The sequence below is a fragment of the Jaculus jaculus genome, chromosome 1, assembly GCF_020740685.1.
Source record: "Jaculus jaculus isolate mJacJac1 chromosome 1, mJacJac1.mat.Y.cur, whole genome shotgun sequence".
Taxonomy (NCBI): domain Eukaryota; kingdom Metazoa; phylum Chordata; class Mammalia; order Rodentia; family Dipodidae; genus Jaculus; species Jaculus jaculus.
This window is the reverse complement of record NC_059102.1, coordinates 208,388,330-208,412,974: the sequence shown is the minus strand read 5'-3', so window position 1 is coordinate 208,412,974 and position 24,645 is coordinate 208,388,330. Positions and strand designations below refer to the sequence as shown.

The 24,645-nt window shown below is 41.3% G+C and overlaps 1 protein-coding gene across 1 annotated transcript in view; it reads right to left on the bottom strand.

The window, feature by feature from the left end:
- The window catches only part of Zdhhc2 (zinc finger DHHC-type palmitoyltransferase 2), a 94,058-nt gene extending 90,777 nt beyond the window's left edge, over nucleotides 1-3,281 (bottom strand). Inside the window, exon 1 of the mRNA XM_045155128.1 lies at nucleotides 3,138-3,281. Within this exon, the coding sequence (XP_045011063.1) occupies nucleotides 3,138-3,264 (127 nt within the window). The 5' untranslated portion in view covers nucleotides 3,265-3,281. The remainder of the gene's footprint in view (nucleotides 1-3,137) is intronic.
- Between the last annotated feature and the right edge of the window lie 21,364 nt (nucleotides 3,282-24,645).

Here is a 24,645-nt window from a genome sequence, read left to right as displayed (position 1 = left end):
GTACTACACCTTACACCTTTTACCCTTGGAATTTATCTTACCTTACAGAAAACAAGATAGCTAATAATTAAATGGGTTGAGAACAGGTAAGACAAGAAAAGAAAGAAAGAAAGAAAGAAAGAAAGAAAGAAAGAAAGAAAGAAAGAAAGAAAGAAAGAAAGAAAGAAAATGTGGGTATAGAAAAGGGTAAAAGAGAGGGAAAAGAAAAAATGAGGGATAGGAAAATATGGAGGGGGAAGTATGAATAAAAGAGCATTAGTTGTCAACATACCAGGTCAACATATTCTGCATGACAATCAGAATGGTCCTATTTGATTTTTATTTCCCCCTCTGGCAGAAAGAGGAAGCAGACTTATGCCAATACTAGACTCTCATACACTATCTTACATCCCAGATATTTTCTATATATACATACTCCAAAAAGGATATGAGTTATTTTTATACAACACAAACACTAAGAAAAAATTATGCTAACTGAAAAAGTGCCTAGAGAGCCACATCCATGCATGTTTTAAATATAGATACAGCCTGTAATGAGAAGCATTATCTCCAGTTTCCAAGGATACTACTCCTAAATTGCTGTTCATTCAGCAAAGGGCATGGAGTAATTTATATTCAGGGTCATCACTGGTTGACAGAAGATGTGGAAGGACAGGGTAAATCACCCTGTTTGTTCTTCACTTCTCAGTCCCTGACCCTATCCTTTGATCTCAATTCTGAGCAACGTTTCATATAAGAAATTTTGGAGACATGACTATAAACAGTAACTTCCAAAACAAAACAACAACAACATCAAAAAAAATTTCCCCAAAAGCAGGGCAGAATAAGATATAATTAGTGCTGGGAATTGGGGTGGGGTCTACCATTCCCACATTCTTTGTTTGTGAAAAGCAGCAAAGGCTGGCTATGTGCCTCAGTCACATCAGTCGCCATCTTTCCCTGTACCTAGAAAGGAACTGAACAGTTAATGCCAACTTCTCTCCCAGGCAAGGCAGTGCAAGCAAGGGCTTCAGAGCACAGCACTCTCAAATTGCCATAGGCTCTATTAAACCTGCCCTGTTTTGTAGTCTTTAGGCTCTAGACTTTTCATAAGAATTGTGTTCTTCTTGTTTCTGAGGCAATAAAAATATAAACTACTACTTTCTGATCACCTAGAAAGCATTGGCTCTGAACCATTTATTGTTTATTCCAGGCCATTTATTGATTGTCCTTACTGTGACAAACAGTTGTGCCAGGTGTGCAGTGATGAGGAGTGGTAGGAGGCTTCACTTAGGATCACCAGGTGAAATATCAAATACAAGTCACCTTGACAAATTGTCCCTTTTAGTAAAACTTTCTATCATGAAGATAGTAATGCAAATTTTATAGATATTTTATCTTAAAATTAAGAAAGTATAAACATTACCTACCATATATATACATATGCATATGATGAAAGGGAATGGGAAGGGGGGACAAGAGAAGGTGACAGGGAATTATGATCAAAATGTACTATATACATGTATGAAAACTGTCAAGAAGTTTTAGAAGTCTGGTTCATACATAAGAACAATCTGCTATTTAGTTCCTTGCCCCCACCTATCTACCAAATAGAAGACTGCCAAGGCGGCACCTGGCAAGCATCAGGGAAGAAATACACTCCCCACTTCCACATGCTTCTTCTCGATGGAAGGAGGCATTATGCCAGGCTAAGCTTCTTAGCTTAATGTGATAATGAGGGAGAATAAGCTGCCTATTTTGATAATGAAAACCTCCTAGGGCTCTCCTCCTTTGCATGTTACAGTATTTGACACTGTTCACTATTTCTAAGAAGGGAAGGAATAAAATGTAACAAAGTTTTCCAATGGTTATGTCACACACATACCATATACAGCAATATAACAAGCTACCTATATAACAACAATTAATACAAAACTTGTAATCTCTGTCTTCCTACACCTTCCTAATACTCTCCCTACACATTACAAAATATCACAAATCTATATGAGTTACAATGATGTCACTATATAGCCCTGTTTTTTTCTAAGATAAATTCACTTGATTTTTAGATTAAAACTGTTTCTAAGCCCAGGAAACAAAGTAACAACAGTACATTTAAAAACTACATCAGGTGAGAAGTTAGTCTCAATGCTCATGCAGGAAATTACTCTATATTCTTTCCTCACTGGGCCAACAAGTAGCCGTAAGTCGCTTCAGACAAGATTCCACATCGCAATCTTTTAAAAATGTTGAGTGTGCAAAAATTCAACCAAACAGGGCACGACTTACTTTTTTCTTGGGCTCAGTAGGGCCACACATAGACCGTTTGCTAGAACATCAGTCAATTCACAAGTCACTAGCAGAAAGATCATCCGATCCTCTGAACATTTCCCCTGATAACACAGATCAGTTTTACACAACCTCGGTAGAACACAACTGTATCCCTTGCTTGTACATAATCAACCTGAAAAAAAGAGGAGTCTTGGGCGTTGAAAGTACCCTACCCACCAATTTGGACTGGGGCCACTTGGCTTTCTGGATGTAAAACCTTCCTGTGATCATTCCTTTCCGCCTTCCGTTATCCTAATATCTACATTACTTTACCATGTATCTATCGAGTATGCTTTAGAAAATACTTTCTAGTCTCTCACTCCCTCCGCCTCTTTTTGAATTAGAAAGTGTCCAATGAGCGATCCTCAAATCATAAAGGCAGCTAAAATGCTGGTGAACACCGTCACAAAAAATTTTTAAGTGGATTCATGACAGCCAAACAAGAATCCGGCCCTGCCACCAGAAGCCAAGGCCAGCACTTCCCCGGTGGGTCTGGCCCTGGCCTCACCTCTCCACTTGAGGCAGCAGGCTAAGGACACCACAGTTCCCAGTTCCCCTCCGACCCAGCTTAGGGGGTGTGGCTGGCGAGGCAGTGGTGGGAGAAACGCTTCAGGGCGTTCAGGCGGCGTGTCCAGGGGTCGAGGTGTCCAGAGGGCTGTCCGGGGAGGCAAGGTCAGTGCCAGTGCCAGGAGGTTGCGGGCAGGCTGGCTGATGCGAGATGCGGCCCGTTGGTAGCGCCCAGAGCGCAGGGCATTCTCGAGGATGGGGAGCGGGGCGGCGGGCGGCGGGGCGCGCGGGGTCCGCGTCCCGGGCCAGGGAGCACTCACCTATGCACAGCTGGACAGCGTAGGCGTAGTAGGACCAGCCCAGCAGGAGGCCGATGAACACCACGGGGATCCAGTAGAGCACCCGCCGGCACCGCCGCCTCGCGCTGCCCGGGCCCGAGGGCGCCATCTTCCAGCCGCAGGCACCTGCCCAGCTCGGCTGCCGCCGCCGCCCTCGGGCCTGGCTCCGGGGCGAGCCGACCGCGCCCGGAGCCCCGGGAGGGACAGGCCCGGGGGCGGCGGCCGGCTGCTCCGCGGCCACTGCGGCCGCCGTGGCGCTAACTCCCCATCCCGCAGCCGCGAGCCAAGCGCGGACTCCCGGCGGCTCGACCCTGCGGCGGCGGCGGAAGAGGCGGTGGCTGCGAGGGGAGGACGGCGACGACGAGGCGGCGGGAGGCTCCGCTCCGCCCCCGCCTCGCCGCCTCCCCTCGGCTCAGCGGGATGCGCCCCGGGGCGGGCTTGCGGGAACTCGGCACGGGCTCCCGGCGCCGTGGAGCCGTGCGCGCCCCCTCGCTGCCCGGCGCGCACCCTGGCCTTCCCGCCCCCGGCGCTTGACCTAGGTTCTGGATGACCCGCCGGAGGCTGGCGGGAGGGGCGGCTGGGCTCGGGGCTGGCAGGTGGAGGCCAGGGCGACAGACCCGCCCCCCCTCCCCCCCGGTCGCCAGCCACTCCCGCGGTTGGGGAGCTGGAGCGACCACGCTCGGCGCACACGCGCTGGGCCCGTGAGGCCCGCGGACCCGACCCCTCACCTACCCGGGCCAAGCCCAATCCCCAGCGGGTTTCCCGCTCCCAGAACTGCGCCACTGCCCAGTCCTTAGGCACCTGGGCCAAAGTGCTAGCATCCTGCTTGGAAAATTCCTGCAACCTGTGAATGCAGGGCACACAAGCTGCAGCCAGTTTCCAGAACAAACCTGCGAAATAATCGAGACTGGCCAAAAGATCAACTACTTGGCTGCGAAGGTAGAGATGCTCCCCTCAGGGTCGTTGCAGAGCCGCTCTCTGACATGAAAGGGACCTTGGAGCGTGCAAGCCTGTGTGTGGGTTGAGAATACAGAGACTACTGGAGATCCGTCACCGAAGTTTACTTGGGAGAAGTTTGCCCCTCTTGCTGAATTATTTAGAGTAACCTGTACTGCCACCACTTCCCAAGAGTTCCCCAGCCCATCTTGCAGTAAGATGCTTTCTTTTGTAGTAGCAATTCTAAATTTAGCACATGGTGGATTTAGAATCTAAAGTTGCTAAAATCACTGGAAGGGATCCTTAATTTCCTTCGGACTGTTGGGACTGCAGAACGGAAGACTGCTCTTCCTCATCCCACTTCTTCATCTGATTGTGAGCACGCACGCTACTCCACAGGGAAACCGTTACACCAAGAAGTGTGTGTCTGGCTTATGCACGTTGTTCATATATGTGAATATTTGTACTTACCCCACAAGGTTTAAAGTACTGATTTATAGGAATTTAGTTAATTAATAGAAAATAAGCCCTTGCGTCTAGGCTCCCTTGAAAGAGCTACTACATTGACATAGACATAAGTTATTTCTCTTGCTTTCGAAAATGCACAGAAGAGTTGGGTGTGGTGGGGCACGCCTTTAATCCCAGCATTCTGGACAGAGAGGCAGGAGGATCACCATAAATTCGAGACCACCCTGAGACTGCAGTGAGACCCTTCCTCAAAAAGCAAAAACAAAATAAACAAACAAAAAAACATAGAAAACAGATTCTAAGTCATTGAAATGAGGAAAGTTCTGTCCTAGCGAATCACTGTAATTTGTTGCAGCATATTTTTGACACACATATGGTGGGTCAGATTAAAAACATAACCTCTGGGGAATCCTATAATCTGCCCATGGAAATCGGCCTTATGTTCCTGATCAGAACAGATTGGAAGACTTGGATGTGTTGCTTCCCTGGTAGAGCACGTACTTAGCATCTGTGCTGGGGCCCTGGGTTCAATACCCAGCACACAAAAAAAAATTAAATTAAATTAAGGAGAGTGACAGGAAGAATTTGAATCCCCTGTCTAGACTAAACCTTCATAAAGATGATCTAGACCATGACTGAAGGTCAGTGGACACTAAAGAAGAGTAAGGGGAAGAGAGAGGCCAGACCCCACCCTGGGAACCCTGGAAAAGGTGCCTTTTGTGCCTCTGTAGACACTGGTTGCCCCCATGCCTGCTGATGGCCCTCTTCTGACAGTTCTTTCAGGGATCCAAGTCAGGAGAAGCATTCAACAGTTCTCAAAGCTTTTAACATTTTGGAAGAATATGCAGGTTTACATTGTTGATATTTAGGGAGTCTTTTCAAGTCTTTGTGACTTTCAGGCTGCTACTATTAGTCCTCCAGGAGTGTTCCCTTTTATCTTAAAAAAACGAGATCTAGCATAGGAAGACAGAAAGCAGGAAAATTCCTGACTAAGCAGCACAATGGTGGAGTTTATCTTCGCACAGCTCTAATGATACAGGCACAAGCGTGAGCGCACTAGATGTGCTCTTGGGCCAGTGCCAGACACCATGCTTTCACCAGACTAGACCCATAACTTCTATTTTCAGGAACAGATCCTTTGATTGCCCCCCCACACACATACACCTTTTAAGGATTTTACAAGAGGAAACCGAAAATTATAGACAACTTACTAGAGACTTACTCTTTAAAAAAATATAGAATTTCCAACTGACTAATTTTATTTACTTAAAAATCACAGGAAATTGTGGGTTTCATGTATAGTGATGATAAAAGTGATGTGGCCACTTGTGGAAATAGCATTACCAGCAAATAAAGGAGAAAACGGCTGTTTGGGAAAAGAGACAGAAGACAGGGAAGAAGAGGGTGAGGGGAGCACTTGAGAAAGGGAGAACCACCCTCTCACCTGTGCCACCAGCTCCTCGTGGCCCTGATTCTATTCTTGTCAGGTCTCTGCCTCAATGTTCCATACACTCAGAAGTTTATGAAAGCCATCTGTCTCTTAAAATTTCAAACTCTTATGATCAGATCCTGTTTTCATGATAAAAGCCTCCATCGTCTTCCTCTCTCCAGCCCTATCCTTGATTTTTTCAGTCCTGAAACCTCAACTCTATCTTGTCTTTGTGGTTACTACCCCAAATTTGCCTGCTTTTAGACCCAAATTGAAACTTGCACACAACTTTTGGCATAGTATGGCTCAGGAAGCTAGCATGCCAACCAGAGAGACCAAGTTACCTGTCTCTAGAGAGCACCAAACCTATGAATACAGCCCATGCTAGCCTCACCTCACCTTTTCAGCCAATCTACCTTGAGTGACCTTATTCTGTCACTTGCTTAATATTTATTACTTCCTTTTGAAAGTGTTCTTAGAGATAAACTTTGTAAGGAGAAAATATCCTTGAAGTGCATGGACAATTTCATTGCTCTCAGATCTATGAGAAGTTGACCATGTAGATGTCCTCAATTAACATGATACCTGACACATGCTGTCTTCTAAGTGTAATGATTGTGAGTAATGCAGCTTGGGTATAATCTAGTTTTGCTTATTCGTGACTTTTTTATTCTTTTTAGAAAATATTTTTATATTTTATTTATTGATATATTTGAGAGACAGGTAAAAAGGCACATAGAGAGATAGAGAGAGAAGAGAGAAAATGGGCACACCAGGGCCTGTAGCCACTGCAAACGAACTCCAGACACATTCACCCTCTTGTGCACCTGGCTTATGTAGGTACTGGGGAATCGAACCTGGGTCCTTGGGCTTCACAGGCAAGTGCCTTGACAGCTAAGCCATCTCTCCAGCCTGACTTTTCCATTCTGAATAGAGATGTGTGCAAATATCCTGACAGGCCATCTTTCTTAAAGTAAGCTTAGCCCTCTTCTGTTGGAGGAGCTTAGAAGCCAGCAATCCATGATATTCGTTATTCCCAGAATTACTCTCAAGTTTATAAGTTGCAGATGGAGTCACTGTAAGCAAACAGCATGGTTTTTCTGAATACACATCAATGAAAAGCACTCTTACAAAGGGATCTTGCTCAAGGTACTATGTATGGGGCTGAAACCATGCTTAGCCATTAATGCACAATAATGTCTTGACTCTCACAACTTTATGTCTGGATTTATTCTGGAATCTGATTGTATAGAATAAAAGAACACTTCAAAGTTCATATGGTGTTCCATTGTCTAGTTGCTAGGGTCAAAAAGGAAAGTGAAGTACATTGTCTGGCCAACCTCCGGTCAGGCAACCTAGGATTTCTGCGAGAGTCTGGGCTGCCAGTAGATGGCAGGCACACCCCAAGCACTACTGCTCTCTTGGCATTTTCTCATACAGCGTTAAACATTAATCAGGCAATTACAAAATATAACTTAATGATCAATTACACATACTTATAAGAAATTATAATTAAATTGTAATTATGAAATCTTATATTGAAATTTGGTGGCTAATGATTAAGACAAATATTAACTATTTAGAAACACAAAAAAATATCTTTCTAAAGAGCAAATTACTATTTCTGCTTCCACTTCTTTAAGTTTACAGTTGGTTAATCTCTTGTAAAATAATTCACATTTTTCTGAAATTTAAATGAGTTCTTTTGCCTCTACTGATTCTCTCCTACCTGGGAACGAACAGTGAACCCAACAAATATTCCCTCCCTGTGGATTGGCTTCTCTTACACAGATTTTTTAAATAATTAATTTTTAAAATTATTTTGTTGCTGTTATTCAAAAAATGATGGGTCCTGGGCTGGAGGGATGGCTTCTTAGTGGTTAAGGTGTTTGCCTGCAAAGCCAAAAGACCCAGGTTTGATTCCTCAGGACCCATATTAGCTAGATTCACAAGGAAGCACATGTGTCTGGAATTTGTTCACAATGGCTGGAGCCCTGATGCGCCAATTCTCTCTCTCCCTCTCTCTCTCTCTCTCTCTCTCTCTCTCTGTCTCTCAAATAAATAAAATAAAATAGGGCTGGAGAGATGGCTTAGCGGTTAAGCGCTTGCCTGTGAAGCCTAAGGACCCTGGTTCGAGGCTCAGTTCCCCAGGTCCCACGTTAGCCAGATGCACAAGGGGGCGCACGTGTCTGGAGTTCGTTTGCAGAGGCTGGAAGCCCTGGCGCGCCCATTTTCTCTCTCTCCCTCTACCTGTCTTTCTCTCTGTGTCTGTCGCTCTCAAATAAATAAATAAATAATTTTTAAAAAAATTAAAAAGTAAAATAAAATAAAGAGATTTAAAAAACGATGGGTTCCATTATGACATTCTCTCTCTCCCTCCCTCCCTTCCCCCTTTCTCTACACACACACACACACACACACACACACACACGCATGCATGCACACATGCACACACACAACCGTTGTACTTTTTTTTTTAATTTGTTCATTTTTATTTATTTATTTGAGAGCAACAGAGAGAGAAAGAGGCAGATAGAGAGAGAGAGAGAATGGGCGCGCCAGGGCCTCCAGCCACTGCAGACGAACTCCAGACGCGTGCGCCCCCTTGTGCATCTGGCTAATATGGGATCTGGAGAATCGAGCCTCGAACCAGGGTCCCTAGGCTTCACAGGCAAGCATTTAACTGCTAAGCCATCTCTCCAGCCCCCGTTGTACTTTGTTCAAAGTCATCCCCATACACAAACTTCTCCAGTCTCATCTTCCCTCAGCCTACCCTCCCTGACTTATAGTCCTGCTCCTTCACTCAAACAGAGCCATTGTTTTGTTTTCAATCCATAAATGTGTATAAAATTTACATCTATTTCTACATATAAGAGAAAAATGTAATATTTTATCACTCTTGCTATCCTCTCTTGCTTCCCATCCCTTCCTTTTAGACCCCCACATTCCCCTGCATAGTCCCTTTTCTACTTTTATATCATTGTGGTGGTTTGATTCAGGTGTCCCCCATAAACTTAGGTGTTATGAATGCTAGGTGCCCAGCTGATGGATATTTGGGAATTAATGCCTCCTGGAGTGAGTGTATTGTTTGGGCGGGCTTATGGGTATTATAGCCAGTTTCCTCTTGCCAGTGTTTGGCACACTCTCCTGTTGCTGTGGTCCACCTTATGTTGGCCACGGGTGATGTCCACACTCTGCTCATGCCATTATTTTCCCCTGCCATTGTGGAGCTTCCCCTCAAGCCTCTAAGCCAAAATAAACCTCTTTTCTCCAGAAGTTGCTCTTGGTTGGGTGATTTCTACCAGCAATGCGAACCAGACTGCAACAATTATATATGTGACATACGTTTTTTATATATATATATAGATTCCACACATGAGAAAACACTATAGCCTGGAATTTTTTTGAACATTTTAAATTATTTTTATTTATTTGAGAGAGAGAGAGAAAAAAAGGCAGAGAGAGAGAATGGGCACACCAGGGTCTTCAGCAGCTGCAAACAAACTCCATGCTCAAGTACCACCTTGTGCATCTGACTTACATGGGTCCTGGGGAATCAAACCTGTATCCTTTGGCTTTCAGGCAAGTGCCTTAATGAATAAGCCATCTGTTCAGCCCTACAGCTGGGAGTTTTAAAGGGGTGATGCAATGACACAAGTTCTGACAGCTAAGTGGCCACTGTGGACTTGAAAGTTGAAAGGCCAGCAGAGTGACCAAAGGCAACAGAACCCTGCCATGTGGGGGAGTGTCCAGCAGTAATAAGGCCAGCAATGCATTCTAGGTGCTATTCTTGGTGGCAGCATTTTGTGTCCCTATCAGTTTCCTTGATCTAGCTCAAGGTGGACTCTCTAGACTGTGTTTTGATGTTGTAGGGTGCCTACACACCTGGAAAAAACATTTTGTGCAAGTCACTCAGTGTTTACTTGTATTTACAACTCTGGTTGAGTTTTAGTTTCATTCTGCATCCGACATTTTTTGTGGGAAAAGAGGTTTATTTTGGCTTACAGCCTCAAGGGGAAGCTCCACGATGGCAGGGGAAAACAATGGCATGACCAGAGGGTGGACATCACCCCCTGGCCAACAGAAGGTGGACCACAGAAACAGGAGTGTGTGCCAAGCCCTGGCAAGGGGAAACTGGCTATAACACCCATAAGCCCACCCCCAACAATACACTCCCTCCAGGAGGCATTAATTCCCAAATATCCATCAGCTGGGAACCTAGCATTCAGAACACCTAAGTTTATGGGGGACACCTGAATCAAACCACCACATTCCGCCCCTGGCCCCCATAAACTGATATCCATACATGATGTAAAATACAATGCATTCAGTCTGACTTTACAAGTCCCCATAGTTTTTATCAATCCCAATGATGTTCATACATCCCATAGTCCAAGATCTTTTAACTGAGCCTTAATACCAAAAAAATAACCTCAAAAAACCTGTAATAGCAGAGAATAAATATTCACACTGCAAAAGACGGCATTAGGCATAGCAAAGAAACATTCAACCAATACAAGATTTAAACAACTGGGACAAACATCAAACTCTGTAGCTACAAGTCCAATAATTCTAGCCAGTGACAAATCTCCAAGTCTGATAATTCTAACCAGCAACAAGTCTCTGGGATTCCAATTCCGCCCTTCCAGCTAGGCTACTCACAGTCCTGGGAAACTTCATTGGGCCTACATCTCTTCTTGACAGCCATCTCATGGTCCTGGCATCTCCACTCCCGGCATCTCCACTGGGTCTCCACTGCAAGCCACAGTTCATCCTCATGGCCCCATGGGGTCTCCATGCAGACATTGAGCAAACCTGCTTCACATTGCCCATGGCCATTTCCAAAACACAAGACCGTGTTGCAAACTCAATGGCCCTCTTTCCAGCATTTCTTATACTCTACGATACCAGGTAGGGTGCCATGCATCTGAGTTTTAAAGGATCCATTTCTTCTATGTAGACTGTGGCACATAACAAATAGGGAGATAAGAAATAGGGAGATGGCTCAGTTGGTAAAGTGCTTGTCACACAAGCTTGAGGTCCTGAGTTTGGATCTCCATACCCACATAAATGCTAAGTGGGGAAGTGTGGATTTGATCCTAGCACTTGGGATACAGAGACGGGGATTTCCCAGGACAAGCTGGCTAGCTGGACTAGCCTACTTATTGAGCTCTAGGTTCAGTGCAAGATCCTGTCTTTAAAAATATTGTAGAGAGTGATCAAGGAAGATACATATTATCAATCTTTGGTTTCAATAAGCACCCACACTCACGTGCATGTACACCAGAATGTACCCACAGACATGTGAAAAATGCATACACACCACACACATGTATACAGAACAAAAAAACTAGGGCGACAGAGGACCCTGCTTGGACACATTAAGTCATACACCCTAGACCTGTACTATTCACTAAGTAGCCATTAGCCATACATATTCATATTAAAACAAATTAAAATTCAATATAGTAAAAAATTCAGTCACTTAGTTTAGTTGTAATAGTCACATACAGATATTGAATGGTTAGCCATCATGGGGCATTGTGTTGGACAGAACTGACTTCACGTTTTATCTTATTTGAATATTCATAAAGCAAGCTTTATACTTCTACATGTAAGAAACATACTTTCCTGTCTAGTAAAACTTCTATTGTTATATAGAAACAAAAAGGAGAGCTAATAGGAAGCTGAAAACATGATTCAATTCATGAGATTAGACACTCCTCTTTGAAGAGCAGTGTGAAGAGGAAAGACCAGTTAGATGAAAACAGAGCTGATGAAATATATAGTTTTAAAAGTATATGCAAGGGGAGGCTGATTATATTCAAGCAATTACACAAACTCATGCATAAAAGTAACTAACTATTGGGTTTAGATTTGAAACCAACTGTGCTTGAAGACACTGAGTCATTTCTGAGAAACTTGAGCCTTGGGGCACAGAATTACCCTACCTACCTTCAGAGCCCATCTAGACTCTTTCTGCTCTACTGTTTGAGCAGATGATCTCTAGCACATCTGGCTAAGAAGTGATTAAAGTCACCTGTGGCTCTGTCAGCTTATAGGCTAGTTTAGTCACATTGCTTTTTCTTTATGGCAGACCTGGGAGGAAGTAAAAAGGCTGTGTCATGCCCTGTGGTCTGTGCAAATCCGCTTTGGCTCTGGTTCAAGACTTCTTTCTATTCCCCTCTCTGAAAAACAAAAAAGCAAAATTAAAAAAAGAAAGAAGCTAAGAAATAAAAACAAGCAGAAAGAGGAAAGAAAATCCAGTGACTCTGAAAAATGATTAATTTTAATAAGTATGTCTAAATGTTGTCAAAGACATAAGTGACATTTAGAGATAAAGCTCATACTGCAATTTATAATTATAGAAAAGAATTGAACAAGAGGTTTTTTCCCATTTATCCTTCAAAAAGGGACAGGTAAAATAAATAATGAATATGTAATAATAGCATTTAACAACAAAAAAGTCATGCTGGCTTCAGGTTTGTGGTAGAAAAAAAAATTGCTCATCAGGATTCTTCCATCAGCTAGAATTTATCCAGTGTAAACTATGCTGCAGCATGGAGTCTTTGAGTATATAAATAGTTTCATGTGATACTTAACCACTTCATTTTCTGAATATGGAATGTTTTACTGGTTTGCAAAGACTGTATCTGTTTGCACTAGGCTGACAGCTGGACATCAAAAACTTTTATATATGTATATGAGATGACATGGAATTTTTTAAACTGCAATATAATTGTTGAAATTTTCAAGATACAAAAAAATTAGGTACATTTTATTTTATGCCTTAAATAAAATAATAGGTTTGGGTAATACATTTTATTCTTTTTGGCTTCTCCTTGAATTCAATCAAATATTAAACATGGCATTTTTTTTAACCTCCAGAAAGCAGAAAAGATTTGAAAACTTGACATAAGGTCCTTTAAAATTGTTGAAAAAACATGTCATTTTAATTATTATGCAGTTCTAAAAGATAAAGTAGATTTCATATGTGATGTGATAACAAACTTTTCCAGGGGCATCAATAGCAACATGTTCCTAAGTATAAAATTTATCATTATTCTTTAACTGGGATACAAATTCCAGTGCTGACAGGAAAGTAAAAAAAAAAAATCAATATTCCATTGTTTTGTGAAATATAGTAAGCACTGTCTTCAACACTTGAACAGTATCTAGTTGGATATAAATTATTAATACTTTTAATAAAAAGTCATTTTTAAACTATCACCACCAGAAAACACTTTGTTCATCTAATAACTTTGTAAATTTAAAAGTCATGGCCAGGTATGCGCTGCTGGCAGAAATTAATGGACCCAGAGCAGCTTTTGGGAAATAAGGTTTATTTTGGATTATAGACTCAAAGGGAAGCTCCATGTCAGGGGGAAATGATGACATGAGCAGAGGATGGACATCAACTTCTGGCCAACATCAGATGGACAACAGTGACAGAAGAGTGTGAGACACACTGGCAGGGGGAATCTGGCTATAATACCCATAAGCCAGCCCCCAGGAATACACTGCCTCCAAGAGGTGTTAATTCCCAAATCTCCATCAGCTGGGAACCTAGCATTCAGAACACCTAAGTTTATGGGGAACATCTGAATCATACCTCCACACTGGGCAATATAGAACATATTTTTAATCCCAGCACTCAGGAGGTAGAGGTAGGAGGATCACTGTGAGTTCCAGGTCTGCCTAGGCTAGAGCAAGACCTCACTTCAAAAAACAAAAACAACAACAACAAAAACATGAAGCTATTGAAGAAGCTTCAATATGATTGGGAATCTTTCTAAATTTCTGTAGTGTATTATTTAAGATGTATTGGTTGCCTGCTGGGTGCTTAGGTAGTGGAAATACATTCTTAGAAAAGCATGATTTCTAACTTTGAATAGTTTATGGACATGTGCAAACAGTTACAATAAAATACATGCATTTTTTAGTAACATACCAAGAACATTGGCCTCAAGGAGATTCATTGTACCTGGAATAGTCAGAGAAGTCTTCCGAGAAGAAATGGAATCTATGTTTAAGCTTACTAAAGAAGAAACAAGAGTTGGTAACACTGTGGTGGTTTTCATGTAAAATGTACCCACAGACTCATGTGTATGAACACTTGGTCCCCATCTGATGGCACTATTTTGAGACACTGAGAACCCTTTAGGAGGTGGAACCTAGCTTAAGGAAGTGGATCACTGTGGGTGATCTTAAGGTTTATAACTTACTGCTGCTTCCTGTTCTATCTCTGCTTCTTAATCTACCCACATATAAAAGCCAATAACTTCACAATTATCCTTCCATGCCTCCCTGCCATAGTGGGCTATCACCCCTTCAACTACACCTTTAAGTTGCTTCTAACAGGTGTTTTGTCACAGTGATGGGTAAAGTAACTAACATAGAAAGTTGGTTCTGGGAAGGGGGCAGTTGTTGCAATAAACCACACTATTTAGATTATAGTCTTTGGAAAGGATTTGGAGGAGGATTGTCAAAGGGTTTGGAGCTGTGGCATAAAGTTCTAATATGCTATAAGCAGAGCTTTAATGAGCCAGCCAATGGGAGTTCAGAAGTCCAGAATGTGAATAGAAAATACACAGTGAAGGCAAGCCTTATGATGTTTCATAGTAGACCAAGGATTCTATTGGGGACTGAGTTAAAGAACATTGACATTAAAAAAGAAATTGTGTGACCTCCACCCTCCCCCCCCCAAAAATCTGGCTGCCTTCTGCCTGCATCCTGAAAACTTGAGTGAGGCTCAGGTTTCATAAAGGTATAGCATTTAGACTGTGGCATAACTGGGTTAATGCCCATTGCTCTTAGATCTAGGTCAACAAAGATAACACAAAGTGAGGCAGAAAAATGAAAACTATGTAGTTCAGTAAGGAAAGGAGCATGTGGACAAAGAGTCTGTAGATAAAGCAGAGATAACTGCGAGAGAAATCAGTGCAAGGAAAAGAAACTCCATACTGCACTGGGGAAGTAGCAATGACGCCTTGTGAGCAAGACACCACCATCAAAAGCTCTAATGCATAAAAATGAAAATTCATAAAAGTATCTTAACAGAGTGTCCTCACAAGGGCCTGCCTGAAAAACTCCTAGTGAAGTGTTTTCCCAGTTTCACTTGCCCAGACACTCAGAGGCCACTCCAGCCATGCTGAAAGGGTCAAGACTGCCTCTTAAGCCAGCCACCTAACTTCAGTTTTGCCAACCACATTGTACTGAGTTTTCATGCATGCAAATTGAAGAGTTATGAGGTCATGGAGGCTTGTACAAATGTTCCAGACAGTTTCCAAGTCCAGCCAATGTGAGGAAGAGTTGATTCTCTGAAAGAAGGACCTGAATGGCCATTGTGTGGAGCTATAAAGGTAAGACATGAGTTGCAATGGAATGTCTACATGCCAGGGTATGGTACAAGACACAGAATGAAGCTGGCCCAAGAGAGTGTGTGTGTGCTGCAAGAGGCAGAACTATAGAGGTGGATCTACCTGAGGCTGTTTTAGGACAGAACTTCAGGGTGTGATTTCTGCCTTGCCGGGTTTCAATCTTGGTTTGGTCTGACCTCCCTTGTTATCCTTCTGTTCCTACCTTTTGGAATGGAAATGTTTCCTCCATGCCATTGTATGTTACAAGTATATAACTTGTTTTTGTTTCATAGGGGCTCATGTATCAGAGATTTTGAAGTTGAATTTTTGAAAAAACACTGGCATTTTGGAGACTTTTGCATTTTGAGACTAAACATGAGACTTTAGTGGCCAAGGTTGGAGTGCAATGTTTGGAAGTAATGTATTAGGTATCAAGTTGACAAGGGGTGGATTTGTGATGGTTAATTTTGATTGTTGATTTGATCAGATTAATAAAAACCTACAGTATCATGAAGCACACCTTGAAGTTTCTGTGTGTATGTTTCCAGAGGAGATTTACTAAGCGTGTTAGAGAAAAAGAATTGTACAAATCAGTAGGAAAGAGTTCCCAAAATTAATATGAAAGGAAAAGGGAGAAAGCCAGATGAGGGACATAATTCTCCATTCTTTACTTTCTGCCTACCCAATGTGAGCAAGCTTCCACCATAACACCTTTCACCTGTTCCTGCTACAATGCCATCCCCACCAAGATGGACTGTATTCTAAATATCTAAGCCAAAATAAATCCTTCCTCCCTTAAGTTACTTCTCAGAAATTTGTTGATAACAACAAGAAAAGTCACACAATATTTGTATTGAGATGTGAGGCTGTTTCTCTGAGAAACATGAACATGTCTTCCTAAGCCTTCTGAACTGGTTTGTAGAAGGAAGGCTGAAGAGTTTGGAGTGGTTGGATAGAAAAAAAAAAATCCTACACTTGTATAAGTACAACTTATTGAGCCATTCTTGGGGAGTCCAGAAGACCAGAATGCTGATAAATGTAAACAATATAGACAAAGGCTTTACTGGAGGCTTGGGTAGAGGCTCTGTGTGTTACCATATTTTGGCAAAGAATTCGTGTTTTTACCTGTCCTTAAATTTTAGTGAGAGTGAATTCAAAGGTAATGGATGAAGCTATTTGGTGGAGGGGATTTCCAGACAGCCTAACAGCCAAGCTGTGGCATGGTTACTGCTTTTTTCCTATCAAGAATCCATGAAAAAATGTATACAGTTTGGTGAGGAAAGTTTAAACACAGTTCAAGTTGAAAAAGGAACTCATGAAGTCAAAGTGGCTATAACTGTTTAAGATTATTAACATTAAGGAGAAAACTTGGACTTTGACTAGACCAGAGACTAACAATGTAAATTCATTTGAACAATGTTAATTTAAAAAGAGAATGATTTAAAAAAGAGAGAGGGGGCTAGAGGGAGAGAGAGAGAGAGATAGAAAGAGAGACAGAGAGTGAGCAAGTGTGTGTTTCAGGGCATCCAGAGCCATGTAAGGAATTTTTTTTTTTTTTTTTTTTTTTTACCGGATTCAACCTCAAAGGCAAACAGAAGACACTGAAGCCATGGTCCATAGTAGCCAGGTTACAACTCTAGCTGACAGCAGAACTTGGTGTACTCCACATGGTGCTGGTTTTGTTAGCATGCAAGATGTAACAGTGAAGAGGTCATGGAAGCTTACAGCAAGATTCCAGAAAGCTATCAAGCTCAGGGAATGTGTACAGTGTTTGATTCCCTGTATGCAACTCCTTAGTGCACTGAGCATGAGGCTGTAAAGGTTGTAATGGAGACCCCAGAATATTGGAGTTGTCAAAAATGTGGGATATTTTCTAAGGAAAGCTGTACAGTGAGTGAAGCTAGCCCAAGAGAGAGGCCATGTATGCTACAGGTCATAGAGTTGGAGCAATTGACTAAGCTAGCCTGTCAGAGCCCAGATGATGCCACCACAAACACTGGATACTAGACATGAACCTGCAGCATTTAGTTTTGGCCTTACTGGAATTAGATATTGCTTTGGTCTGATATTTTTTGTCATCCTTCTATTCCTCCTTTTGAAAACTGAAATGCTTAACTTGTTCTACTGCATGTTAAAGTATGTAATATTTATTTATTTTACAGAAGCTCACATTTAAGAGATTCTTTCTGCAGAAGAGACTTTGGACTTTTGAAAAGCATTGTAATGCTGACTATAGGAACCTATGAATTGGACTGGATGTGTTTTGCATTATGAGATGGTCATGAGCCTAAAGGACAAATGGGTCTGAGTGTAAAATGTCCTGCACAGGCTCATGTGTTTGAACACATGGTACTCAGCTGTTGATGTTGTCTTGGGAATGTTGAGAAAACTTTTGTAAGGACAGCATAGCTTTAAAAAGTATCCACTGGTTGTGGGTTGGTGTTAAGTTTATAGCCCATGCCCTACTAACTGTACCATATCTGCTTCCTGATCCAACCTGATATGAGCATCATACTCCTCCCACTATGCTCCCCCGACCAAGATGGATCGTTATCTCCTTAAACTATGAGCCAACGTAAGTCTTTCCTCTCTGAAGTTACTTTTATCAGATATTTGTCACAGAAGAGTAACTAGTATGATTTCAGTGATATGGGGCAGGGAGAGAGCTTGTAAAGGGAACTAAATTCAAAGATGTTAGAGTGGTTGAAAGAGCTAGGGTGCAGTGAAACTGAAAATTGTAGAAAGTCACTGATCTTCCGAGAATGGGATGATGAAGAGAACATTATATTATTGAAATCAAGATGATGAAGAACCTTGTGGATTCTGGGGATGCCAAGTGACTTAGCCACTACCAGAGATAGTGTGAGGGAAAGAGGGGAAAGATGAGAGAGAAAGAGAATTTACCCAGAAGCCAGGTGGCAAGAAGTGTGTATTAGTTACTTTTTCATTGCTGTGAACTTGGCCAGAAGCAACTTAAGGATACAAAGGTTTTATGTTGGCTCTGGTTTTGAAGAGATGCATTCTACCATGGCAAGGATGGCATGGCAGCAGGGGCAGAGCTGGTTGCATTGCAGTGACAGTCAGGAAGCAGAGGATGAGCAGGAAGTGAAGCCTCCATACCCCCTCCTCCTCCCACTCTCATCTCCTCCATCAAGGCTCCACCTTCTAAGGGTTCCTCAAGCTTCCCAAACCTCACTAGCAGCCAGGGATCAAGTGTTCAAACATATGCCTATGGGGAGTATTTAGTACTTAAGCCACAACAGGAGCCTAGAAGTAGAGTTTGTAGAGGTCATTGTCTTATGTATGAAGCATAATCTAAGAGTAAATAGACAAATAATTATCACAAGAAAATTTAGAGTAGGGAGCCCAGTGTCATTTGACAGTTTTCTAACGATTTTAAACAGGAGAATGAGATGCTGAGTTTAAGTTACAAATGTAATTCTGAAAAAACAGGGGTATGTAAAATTGAAAGGCAGAAATAAAAAAAAAAAAAAAGAAATGAAATCTTGTACTAGGACCATGACAAAAGATTTAGAAGAAAAGAAAGATTCTAATGCCCAGGAGGTTAAGGGCATAGAAGGTGAACACACATTGACAATCCACAAGGCTCATACTCTCCTAGGGAAGAACAGACACTGTCATATCTACCAGCAACTATGACTTTCGTGAAAATATGACTTAAAAGTCTGATGCCCAAAGGAGCTGTGGGGTTGAAAAGTAGCAGTTGTGATTTCTTTCTGCAACATAGGAATCTACATGCCATTCCATTTGGCAGGTAATTTAGATCACATAACAAGTTTTCTTTGGGGATTTTATCATTCATATGTTCCTTCAGATACTTAGTAATTCTCATCCTTCATTTGGCTTTTGTTTGTTTGGCTCTGGGACTTAAGAGAGCTGCGGCTTTAAAAAATTAGTTTGCAGGCTAAAGTGATGTCTCAGCTATTAAGGCATTTGCCTGCAAAACCTCAGTGCCCACATGAAGCCAGATGCACAGGGTGGTGCACACATCTGGAATTCGTTTGCAGTGGCTGGAGGCCCTGGCACACTCATTTTCTGTCTTTGCTGGATATAGTGGCACAAGTTTTTAATCTTAGCAGAGGTAGGAGGATCACTGTGAGTTCAAGGCCATCCTGAGACTACATAGTGAATTCACAGAATTCTAGGTCAGCCTGGGCTAGAGCAAGACCCTACCTCAAAAAATCAAAAACAAATCTGTTTGCTATTCAAACCCTTCATGTTTTACATGATATTTTATTAAAATGTTAAATATGATCAGGTCATAAAAATGTACTAACCTTGTCATTGAGGGAGGATCCTGTGGTCCAGCCCTAAGGTATTACTGGTGGCAGATCTGAATCCAGCCTAAGGCATGCAGAGAAGTTTGAGCTCTGGGGGTCCTGCTGCTACAGGTTCATGTTTGCTTGCTTGTGGTGCAGGCTGGTTGTGTCTCTCTGCTTGGATCTGTGAAAGGGGGGCCAGCTTCTTCACCACTATGGAATTCCCCTGAATCTGTAAGCTTCAAATAAATCCCTTTTCCTTCCGTAAACTGTATCTGGTTTGGAAGTTCATCCCAGCAGTGTGGTACTGTCTACAACATCTGTCTTATAAGAGGCTTGTCTTCTATAATTCATCTCAATGTAGTCTATTGCATTCTGGATTCTAATCAGTTCACTCATTAGGAGGTAGGTTAGAGGGCTGGACTGTAACACAGGTGTTGGTTCCATGTCTCCAGCCTGACATGGAAGAACATAGGTTCAGTGAGACACAGCCAATGCCTCTCATTGTCCCTCAGGCCTGGGGTAGGGCTGGGGGATGGTGACCTAACTACCCAGGTGTCCATACACTGTTGGTTCCCATTAATGAAATTCTTCAGTTGGCCACTTGTGACACTCTCTTCTCTTCCTTATTCATTACTAACACAACAGCACAGCTTATCTTTAAAATCTTAGTACAATATTTTTTTTTGCTGCATAGAAGTAAAACATGTCTATTTAATCTGTATGTAGCATTTTGTTTTGGCCTGTCCACAGTTGTTCTTTTTATTACCTCCAATTCTGAAGCATCTCATAAACAGCATTTTTTGCCTGTCCTCAGTTGCATTTTTATGAATCCTTATTTAGAAAGTCACTATTATCTTTAATTATCTTTTCAAAAAAAATACACACCACAACAGAATTACAAATGTAGCAGAATAATACATAATGGTTATATGACTGAAAAATCAGGGAAAAGAAACAGACAAAAATTTCCCATGACTTCAATAATTAGCATAACTACTGTTGTTATTTTAGGTTCTTTCCATCTGGTCTCTTTTGGTGCATTTGTTTTTGAGTTGAAATGAAAACACACATACAATTTTGCATTATTATAAACATTTTTTTCAGTTTTCTACATTACTATATATAACCTTCACAAATTTTTTAAATACTTGCACTATATTCTACTATGTAGCAGCACTACACTTTCAAAGCCGTTCTCTATGGCTAATTAGGTATTTTTAAATTTTTCCTTAAAATGTTCCCAGCATGGCTCAGGGAATTTTGTGGAAGGGGGGGTGGAAAGATTGTTAGAGCCACAAGTTGGAACATTTTGCACAGACATTGCCTCCCCCCACTCCATAATGCATGACCCACCATCCCCATGAGGTTGACCTGCATCTCCAATGAGGAAGGCCTCTTCAGAAAAGTGGCGGGGAGGAGGGAAAGGATGGTACCAACATGTGTTGTTTACATACAAAATATGTTTTTATCTAATAAAAAATGTTTTGCTTAAGAAAAAAGAAAGCACTAATGCTACTACTGGTTCATTAGGATTTCACCATTATTACAACCTAATCTCCTCCCCAAATCCACCTCCTAATTTCATTTTGGGTATTAGGATTTAAAATGTGAATTTTGGTGATACACAAGCATTCCAAATACTACACTCAGTGACTCACATCTAATGTGCACAATAGAGTGGAATTAATGGTAGGACATGTCAATGACAAGAGCAGACACTTTCTTCTCTACCTCTCAGATCACTATGGGTGAGAAGCTGGCTGTCATAGCATGAGTCTATGACTACATAAGCTCTCTGAAAGTCAGCTTCCTAAGCAGTCATTTCTTCAGATGCCAGTGGTTGTACTCCAACAGAGTATCTACAACCTCATGAGCTAAGCTGAATTACTCTTGACTGACTCAGAAAGTGTGTGAGTTAATGCATTGTTTGTTCCTGGGCCTGAACAGCATGCTGACAGAAACTGCTATGCAGCATGTACTGCAGGAGTAGCAAAAGACCCCCTTTGTTGCATCATTAGACTCAGGTATGAGGCACATAGCACCACAGCTCCAGTTCATCAGAGAAAATGATTGATGCACAAGGAACACGGAAAAGCCCAGAGACATAGGGAAACAAAGGACAAAAAAGAAAGAAAAAAACCCCACATACACACAAAAATGGAATAAGCTGTTATGAGGGACATGGGAAAGGTGACCATATCCTAGCCTGCCTTTGAGAGCTCTAATCTTTGGTACTATCCTAGCATTGTTATGAAGAATCCTTACTTTCTTTTCTAAAATATTGTATTTATTTATTTGAGGGTGGGGGAGAGAGAATGCTAGAGAACAAGGCAGATAGAGATAGATAGATAGATAGATAGATAGATAGATAGATAGATAGATAGATAGATAGGTAAATGATAGAGAATGGGCACATCTGAGCCTCTAGCCACTGCAAATGAACTCCAGACACATGCACCACCTTGTACATCTGACTTACATGGGTACTGGGGAGTTGAACCTGGGTCATTAGGCTTGGCAGACAAATATCTTAACCTCTAAGACATCCTGTCCAGGCTTTTTTTTTAAATTTTAAAGAATATTTTATTATTTACTTATTTGAGAGAGTGAAAGAGGGAGAGAAAGGGTGCACCAGGACCTCCAGCTGCTGCAAATGAATTCCAGATGCATGCACCACCTTGTACCTCTGGTTTACGTGGGTCTTGGGGAATTGAACCTGGGCTCTTTGGTTTCACAGGCAAGCACTTTAACCATTAAGCAATCTTTCCAGCCCTCTTCAGGCTTTTTAAAGAGAAATCCTTTTTTATTTACTTATGAGAGAGAGAAAGGGAGAGAGGGAAGGTGGGAGGAAGGGAGGGAGGGAAGGAGAGAGAGAGAGAGAGAGAGAGAGAATGAGAGATAAAGAGGCAGATAGAGAACCTTCTTACTTTCATTTGTCATCATTTTTATGACAAATTATGTGTCCCTAGATAGGCTAATATCTTGGCATTTTTACAACCTAGTTTTCTGTTTTAATATTCCATCTTCCCTCAGTGCCTCATGCCTAGTTGGCTCTAGCTTCCAAGCACTTGCTCCCACACCTCAACTTCTCACAAAATTAGAGCACTCCTTAGCACCTCTTCCAGGAGTTAGATGTCAACCCTGCACACTTGGTTAGTGTTCTTGCTTCACAGTAAGAGATCTGTCATAGGTGTTAAGGGCTCAGTTCAGGAACTAGGCAAACTTGCTTCTGAATACTGGTTTTATACTTACTATATGACTGTAGGGGAATTATGTATCTTCCTTAAGCCTCAAATTGAAACTGGGGAATGTATTGCTTAATCTATTCCTGAGAGAATTCATGAAGATATTAATGATAGCAAGCCCATAATGTACCTACCATAAGGGTATGCTGCACATGTATTTGCCCTAAGCATTTTATGTTCATATGGTGTTCATATTTTATGTTCATATATGATGAATGTTAGCTACTATCTTCAACATTGATCAAAAAATGATCACAATAAGACTGGAACATCTTAGTTGTTATACTGTATTTTAGTAGGAAAATCTCAAAAATGTGAGTAATCACATTTATAAATTTTAATGTTAGCAAGCACATATATTTTAGAAAAATTGAAAAGTCAATAAGGTTTGATGTTTTACATTATGCATTCACTCATTCATTCTTCCCTTCTTCATACATACCTTTTATTCACTAATTCTTTCAAAAATATTTATCAGTTCCCAGCCAAATGCCATGAAACATGCTAAGCACAGGACTGAATGATATTTTCCAGGAAAAATAAATCTTCATTTCCACTTCTGAAAGGAAACTCTTACATCAAATTAAAAAGGTGTAGTGGCGCACACCTTTAGTCCCAGCACTTGGGAGGCAGAGGTAGGAGGATCGCCATGAGTTTGAGACCACCCTGAGACTACATAGTGAATTCCAGATCAACCTGGGCTACAGTGAGACCCTACCTCAAAAAAAAAAATAAATAAAAATAAATAAAAATAAAAGGCATTATGTGGAGGTATTGAGTAGTTAGAGTTTGAAGTCACATTTTATATAAATGTTAAGTATGTATTTTGCCAATGATCAAATTTTATTTTAAATTAGTTTTGTGCGATAAAAGTAATTTTATGCTATAAAAGGAATGTAGTTTAGCTGTTGACTTAACCTCTTTTTTTTGTAAACTAAGTGAGAAAATGCAAGTTATGTGAATGCATAATTTGGAATATTTGAGATATCAGGAAAAAGAGCTGACAGAAACACAGCTTGCTTTCTTTTTGTTTAATTTTTTTTGCTACAGGCATTCCTCATTTCTGTTTTTAGGAACAAGGAAAACTAGTAGACAGATGTAGAAATAGTCCTGAGCACATGAACTGTATATTTCACATGCATAGCATAAAATATTCAATAAATCTAAGTAAGTGCCTAAAAGCCAAAAGACTTCAATAAATGAAAGTAGTAATAACACTTAAATTATATCCTTTCACCTCTGGTAGAACAGTATTGTGGCAATATTTACCTGAAGAAATTGTTTAATATTTTTCACATTCTATTTCACTTTATATTTTAATAGCTCACAAATTTCTACCTGTTTTCTAACCTTCAAAGTCAAATTGATTCTCAATGAATAGCTTCAATATTTCAGTAATAATAACTGGCACTTACTAAATGTTTAATATGTGCTACAAGAACTGCTTTATGGCAATTTCCCATTGAATTTTCATAAACATCCTGAGAACAGTTGCTATAATTACCTCATCCTACATATGGAAATACAGACTGGAAAGTGAGAACCTTGCTTTCAGGGAAAGCTGATCAGGATTTCCATTTTTGTTTTTTGTGGTAATGGGATGGAATCCCAGGCATTGGGCTACAAAGGTAATTATTTTCTTTGCTTTGTTTTTGCAGGGTTGGGGTTCAAAACCTCAGGGCTTGTGCATGCTGGTCAGGCTCCTTACCACTGACCTGTATCCCAAGCCCTACCAAGATGGTGAGTTACAGAGCCAAGTGGGGTACTGGA